General features: G+C 49.5%; 1 protein-coding gene across 1 annotated transcript in view; it reads right to left on the reverse strand.

Annotated features, from left to right (window-relative positions):
- Positions 1-5,776, reverse strand: part of GINS4 (GINS complex subunit 4) — a 12,517-nt gene extending 6,741 nt beyond the window's left edge. The window contains exons 1-2 of the mRNA XM_007455480.1: positions 5,668-5,776; positions 222-308 (exon numbers count right to left, since the gene is read on the reverse strand). Of these exons, the coding sequence (XP_007455542.1) occupies positions 222-308; positions 5,668-5,763 (183 nt within the window). The 5' untranslated portion in view covers positions 5,764-5,776. The remainder of the gene's footprint in view (positions 1-221; positions 309-5,667) is intronic.
- Positions 5,777-7,605: the final 1,829 nt, after the last annotated feature.

Genomic DNA, 7,605 nt, shown 5'->3' on the forward strand with positions numbered 1-7,605 from the left:
AGGAATGCTGAGGACAGGTTTTTAGAAGCTGACATCCAGATGTTCATAGGAGCTCCCAGGCTTTGTAAATGTAGGTAATTAATTCAACATTAAAAAAGAAAAAAAAACCCAAACTAGGCTGGGCCCAACGAAACAGATTTGCTATCAGCCTATGGCCTCTCACTATGCCGACACACCTTCTAAGCTGCCCTCCTTTGAACGCTGAGGGAGGCACCCCTTACCATGTGCTGCAGCTGCTCCATGACACATTCTACGATTTCCGACTTGTTTTCCAGCAGCTCAGGGGCAAACTTTTCATTCATCCAGGCCTAAAAAAACAATGCCCAAAAAACGCACAAAGGGGCATTACTCACAATGGAGCAAAATAACCCTGTGAGTCAGTACTCACCCCTAAATTCACAGCCACCTCAGCAAAGAAACTGTCTACCGGTTGGAAATACTGGAAATGCTTTGAAGACAAGCTATGTTTAATGATGGCTTTTTTATTTCCTTTAGTGGAAAGGCTGTGTTGTCAGTACACCTATGGCTGAGAGTAACCCTACCTGGTGTCCACTCGGTACCTGTCACCAGGCACCAGTGTCTGTACCTGCTATTGCCCACCAGGGGGCACCAGCGCCCTCCCAATCAGCTCAGAGCACTTTATAATTTTTTCATTCATCACTATCATAACTGAGATGAAATGGATACAGTTATCCTTACCTTGTTGATGGGAAAACAGATTACGTTATTTACTAACTTCCCACGAGTACAAAGGATCACAAAGGAAATGGAGATTTATTTATTAAGCAGTTTTTGGAATAAGACGTTAAATCCCTAATTTATGACTTAGGCCCAGATGCTTGGTATGTTTCAGAAATTACCAAGGCTCAGGGAACTGAAGCATCCACTGGTGACTGAGGAAGCTGTACTTATCTTTCAATCACAGGAAATTGAGTTCTAGCATAGCTCAGAGTTACAGGCCAAGCACGCTCCAGTTATTCATTTTGACACACTTAAGTGTCTGCTTCTCCTATTATCACCATTCAGACGCATTATTAAATACCAGTATTGCTACTATCATAAAATTTTTTTTCAGGTGCTCAAGCTTCTGGAATAGCGTTGCAGATATATAAAATTAACCAGAAAGACAATCTGTCTTTTCAAGTAGCATAATGAATGAGAAAAGATCAAACTGTCATAAGGAACTTATAAAGCAGGAGATTTTCTTTTTTTTTTTTATAAATTTATTTATTTTTGGCTGCATTGGGTCTTCGTTGCTGTGCACGGGCTTACTCTAGTTGCGGCAAGCGGGGGCTACTCTTCGTCGCAGTGTGCAGGCTTCTCATTGCGGTGGCTTCTCTTGTTGCGGAGCATGGGCTCTAGGCGTGCGGGCTTCAGTAGCTGTGGCTTGTGGGCTCTAGAGTGCAGGCTCAGTAGTTGTGGCGCACGAGCTTAGTTGCCCTGCGGCATGTGGGATCTTAGTCCCAGACCAGGGCTCGAACCCGTGTCCCCTGCATTGGCAGGCGGATTCTTAACCACTGTGCCACCAGGGAAGCCCAGGTTTTCTTTTCTTTTTTTTTTTTGCGGTACGCGGGCCTCTCACTGCTGTGGCCTCTCCCATTGCGGAGCACAGGCTCCAGACGCGCAGGCTCAGCGGCCATGGCTCACGGGCCTAGCCGCTCCGCGGCATGTGGGATCTTCCCAGACCGGGGCATGAACCCGTGTCCCCTGCATCGGCAGGCAGACTCTCAACCATTGCGCCACCAGGGAAGCCCCCTGGTTTTCTTTTTATCTGACTTTATTAAATACTGAATAGGTACAAAAATATTTATGAAATACACAATAACATGAAGAATACTGATAAACACCTATGTGCACACAGCTTCATTAAAGAATATCATCATCATTTTACGAGTCCCCTTGTGTCCCCTCCCTCCTCAGAGGTGATCATTAGCCTGAATTTAGTGATTAATTTTCTATAGTTTCATTACTTCTGTTTTTATCTCTACATGGTGCTTACCAACCTTTCCATGACAGGGCACTCAAAGAAATGATAGCACTTGTATGGTATACTGGGTAAAATGGAGTAGATTTGGGGGAGATTTCTCATTTACAGTATGAAATCATGGTAATAAAACATATAACAGTAGGGCAAAGTTTATATTAGTACAAAATGCTCAAATAAAATCTTTTCAAAATTTTTAGTGAGAAACTTGTATTTAAGTTCATAGTCTTTTTAAAAATAATCAAGTTCTCTGCTTGAAATGACTGCATCAAAATAATTTTAACAACAACCTGTTTATCACTGCTACGGGTGAAACTGTGCCACCTCCACCTGCCGATTTGTATGTTAGAGCCCTAACTCCTAGCACCTCAGAATGTGACTGGATTTGGAGATGCGGTCTTTTTTTTTTTTTTTTTGCGATATGTGGGCCGCTCACTGTCGTGGCCTTTCCCGTTGCCGGACGCGCAAGCTCAGCGGCCACGGCTCACAGGCCCAGCCGCTACGCGGCTCACGGGCCCAGCCGCTACGCGGCTCACGGGCCCAGCCGCTACGCGGCTCACGGGCCCAGCCGCTACGCGGCTCACGGGCCCCGCCGCTACGCGGCATGTGGGATCCTCCCAGCCCGGGGCACGAACCCGTATCCCCTGCATCGGCAGGCGGACTCTCAACCACTGCGCCACCAGGGAGGCCCCGGAGATGCGGTTTTTTAACGAGGTAGTTAGGTTAAAAGGCGGTCATTAGGTGGGCCTTAATCCAATACAGCTGGTGTCCTTGTAGGAGGAGAAAAAGAGGACACAGACATGGAATTTCCCAAGGCTCAGTCCCTGGTACCTTCTTTTCTTTATGTACATTCACTCTCTATGGGAAATTATCTACAGAGAGGACAGAGCACATGAGGACACAGAAGACGGCCGTCTCCAAGTCCAGGAGAGAGGCCTCAGAGGAGACGAACCGTGTCAGCACCTTGATCTCGTCTCAGACAGAAGAGCCTCCAGAACTGAGAAGATAAATTTCTGTCACCCAGTCTGTGGCACTTTGTTAGCCAGCCTTAGCAAACTAATACGACCATTAAAATGAGAAACTTTGCATTTTAGGTACCAAGTTTTAAATCATATTTTTACCAGCATTCAAGAGTATCCTATGTATGCTCCTGGAGCTGTGCTCATCAGTGGCCTGTCAGGCCGGCCCCGAGGCCATGCTACACAGCAGCTGTCCAGGCGGTGGCTGCCCTCCAGGCAGGAGAGCATCAGGCCGCAGGCGTGACTCCTGCCTACCCCCTGCCAAGGACGCCAGACCCCACCCTCCTTGGGCTCCCTCCCAGGGAGCCCTGAGGACACCCAGAAGATGCCAGCAGTCTGGGCCCGGCTGACCTGGAGGGTAAGGGTCAGCATCTGAGCCTCTGCAGAGCCTCAGCGTGTGCAGCACCACCAAGCTGGCAAGCTCGGCCCTGGACGACAGCTTTGCAAGGGTTTGAACAGTACATAGACGGTTTCTTCAGCAACTTATCTTTTGTTCTTCTATGTGATGCTCCTGACAGCTGTCCATGCTGTGGCAGGAGCTTTTACTCATTTTACTGCTGTTTTTCTCCCTCGTTACATGCATATGCCGTACTCTAGGTATGCACCCAGGAGTAGAATAATTCGGCCACAAGACACGTGTGCCTTCTTTAACCTGACCAGAAAATAACATTATTTTTTTTAAGTGACTGTACCATTTACACGCACACCGTGGTATACAAGTGTGCTAAATTCCCTACATCCTTGCCAACACTTTATACTGTTCACCTTTTTCATTTCTGCCACTCTGATGGGTATAAGTGATATCTCATTGGGTGTCTGTGAATCTCCTGAAATTACATGCAAAGTTCTGCATGGGTGTATATGTGCATTATTTTGGGAGGGAGGGCCAGAGTTTTCACCAGATTCTTAAAAAGGTCTGAGACATAATTTTTAAATGAACTTCCTTGGGTTTTATCACTCACGATGGCATGTAATGGTAGGAAAGAATGAAGAATCCTAAAGTAACAAACATGAGAGAGCTCTGGAAAGGGGCGGTGAGAGGGAGAAGAATAAGGCAGCAGGTGTAGTAAATCAAAGAGACCTGGTTCACATCCTGGCTCTGCTGTCCTTGTGTGACCTTGGCAAGTTACTTTACACCTCTAACCTCTAAGCTTCAGTTTCCTCATCTGTAAAATGGAGATGACAACAGTGCTTGCCTCAGGGTGGTGTTGTACTGATTATGACCACTCGCACCTAACATTCAGTGAGCGCTCAGCACACGTCAGACAACACTCTGAGCTCTTCACACATAATACCCATTTCATCCTCACAACAGCTCTGTGAGGCAGTCACTATTGTTACCTCCACTGGCAGTTAAAGAAGTACTAGAGACAAGCTATACAACCTGCCCGAGTTGTAAAACAGACGAGTGGGGGCTTCCCTGGTGGCGCAGTGGTGAAGAATCCGCCTGCCAATGCAGGGGACACGGGTTCGAGCCCTGGTCCGGGAAGATCCCACATGCCGCAGAGCAACTAAGCCCGTGTGCCACAACTACCGAAGCCCACGTGCCACAGCTAATGAGCCTGCGTGCTGCAACTACTGAAAGCCGCGCGCCTAGAGCCTGTGCTCCGCAATAAGAGAAGCCACCTCAATGAGAAGCCCGCACACCACAACAAAGTGTAGCCGCCACTCGCCACAACTAGAGAAAGCCCACGTGCAGCAATGAAGACCCACCGCAGCCAAAAGGTTTTTTTTTAAAAATTTAAAAATTAAAAAAAAAAAAACGAGTGACATGCAGGGATTGAAACACAGGTAGTCTGAACTCCAAAACTATCAAGGTCTCCTCAGACAACAATTGTGAAGAGCCCTGGCACACAGGAAATACTCAATAAGCCACAGCGATTATGACTAAAAGGAGAAACAGCCCAGAAGTGGTTTGAGGTAAGCAGTGGAAACATACAGAAGGGTGGACAAAAGGAAGTATTTGGAGGAAAAGGAAGAATAAGACCAGTTTTCTCGGGCTTCCCCGGTGGCACAGTGGTTAAGAACCTGCCTGCCAATGCAGGGGACACGGGTTCAAGCCCTGGTCCAGGAGGATCCCACATGCCACGGAGCAACTATGCCCGTGTACCACAACTACTGAGCCTGCGCTCTAGAGCCCGCATGCCACAACTACTGAAGCCCGCGCGCTTAGAGCCCGTGCTCCACAACAAGAGAAGCCACTGCAATGAGAAGCCCTCACGCCACAACTAGAGAAAGCCCGTACACAGCAACAAAGACCCAATGCAGCCCAAAATAAAAATAAATAAACTTAAAAAAATTTAAAAGACCAGTTTTCTCCTAAAGAAGGCGTTTCAGCACTTTCTAGACCTTACAAGTCTCTACCAAGCACTTCTGCGGTCCCCACAAATACCAAGCAGATCCTTTGCTCTGTGAGCTGTTCTCGTAAATGTCCCCAAAGCTGACCCTCTCTGGCCCCACTTGAGAATTTTGTGTCTGCCATTATGAGTTTTCTATCCGGCTGTCCCCCTACTTCCTTTTTCTGTGTAGATGGTAAGATGCGGTCTCTCTTCTCTTGAAATAAGCCTAGGGTTCCATCTCATTTCCTGATTTCTAACATTTGCAAAGCTGGACTAAATAAAAAGGCTGAGCTTGGAGCAGGGGGATTCTGTTTGGGCTGCTTACCTGTTCCAGCCTGTCAATGAGCTCTGCAGGGGTCAGGACCACCTCCTCACTCCCCGCATCAGAGTCCTGTCCCAAGAGATCCAGTTCCTCTGTCATCTTCTCTGAAACCAGGAACCTAATAAATAAAAGAACCCATACTATGCTGTGTGTTCCATTTCTTTTCAAGAATACGCAACTACGTACCTGGAAAAGGGAAAGGTTTACTGCCGTTGTAGAGGCTCACTGGCAGTGGCTATAGGGAATTCATAGGTTTTGGTTTTGTAATTCTTCACCTCTTCCTTCAAATCTTAGGTCAGGGATCAATTTCTCAAAGCGATCACTCCTTACAAGGGCTTCCACGTGCACCCTGAATTGAGCACCTACCACACCCTGCAGTAATTATCTGTTTGCCTTCCAGGAGGAGGTCCTCTCCTCGGGGGCTGCGTTCACTTCAGCTCTAATATGAATCCTGGCACCTCTAAGGACTGGGGACACAGTGACCTGTGCAGCCCCTGCACTCAGCACGGCTCTTCACTAAGAGCAGGCAAATAAAATTGCTGGGAGAACCAATCCATGCCCGTTTCCTGGAGCCACAAGGCCCAGCAACATCTGTCCGGTCAGTGACCCAAAGGGCTTAGGAAGGCGGGTGGTGGGGACGAGGGCGCGTCCCCGGAGCCTTCGGGACACCGAGAACACATTCCTCCCGCTCGCCTCCCGGGGCCACGAGCACAGGGTCACCGCCTCCCCCCAGGCGCGCGCGCACTCCCAGCGGTCCCAATCGGACGCTCACCCAGGCCTGGGAAGGCTGCGAAGGTACCCCGGGTTGGCGGGTGGCGAGGGCCGGACTCTCGCGGGAAGCAGCCCGAGGAGCACCGGCCTTAGAACGGTCCGCGTGAGGCCTTTCCGGGACGCAGCAAACCCTCCACTTCTCAGCTCCCGCGCTCCTCTTGGACACTTCCCGTCCGGACTCAACGTCACTGCGCACGGACGGGGCTGGCCAATCACGGTCAGAAGGCCCCGCCCACCCTGGGGGCGGGAATTACGTCCCCGTGGCTCGCTCTCTGGGCCACTTCCTGGATGGAGGCGGGCCCGAGTTGGGCCCCGCCCACCTCGTCCCGGCTTGGGTGTGCGGTGCCGAATGACACCTCCCAAGTACCGTCGGCAGGAGGCGCTTGGTCACCGCGGCTGGGGGCTCCGGCGGCCTGGGCCTTCCCGCCACCGGTTGCAGCCGTCAGCGTGTGCTCTGGCCGGTAGCCGGGCCGACAGAGAGGTGGGCTGTGTTAAATCAGGCCGCTTCCACCTCTTGGGTCGTCTTCTCCACCCACTTCCCTTGTGGCCCTTCTGGTTACCGTATATCTGCAGGGGCTGCACCTGTGGCCACTACTCCCAGCTCTAAAAGCCTTTAGGCAAGTGGTTCTTAAAACGCGGTTCCAGACCACCAGCAACAAATTGGCTGGGACCCGAGAAAAATGCAAGTTCTCAGGCCAGTCCGCGACCTGCGGAATCGGGAACTAGCGGGGGCCGGGGGAGGAGTGGGGAGATGGTCAACAGGTTCATCACGTGATTCTGAGGCAGGTGAGCTTGGAGAACCATTGCTTTAGGCAATGCTTCCATCCCAGCTGCTCTCTAGGTTATTTTGACATTTACAGTTTATGCCTTCTGCCTTTACTGTAGGGCAAAGATATATATATATATTTTTTCTTTGTGTGATTATAGTTTTTCATCTCTGAATTGCTGATGCTTTTCTTTCCGCTCTCCTTTGTTTTCTGTGCAAAGTTGCTTCTGGCTCCCCTAGAAGTGTCTCTTCCCCACCAGTCTGAAGATTCTTTGTGATGTGATTAGAAAAAAGAAGTCCGGCTAATTGACGGATTGGGTAGTACCTGCCTGATTACAATCGTGTTATAAAACTAATTACAATAAAATATACTGAGTGAGAGAGTGGGCATATTTACAAAGGGC

Source organism: Lipotes vexillifer, unplaced genomic scaffold (assembly GCF_000442215.2).
Source record: "Lipotes vexillifer unplaced genomic scaffold, Lipotes_vexillifer_v1.1 scaffold414, whole genome shotgun sequence".
Lineage (NCBI taxonomy): Eukaryota > Metazoa > Chordata > Mammalia > Artiodactyla > Lipotidae > Lipotes > Lipotes vexillifer.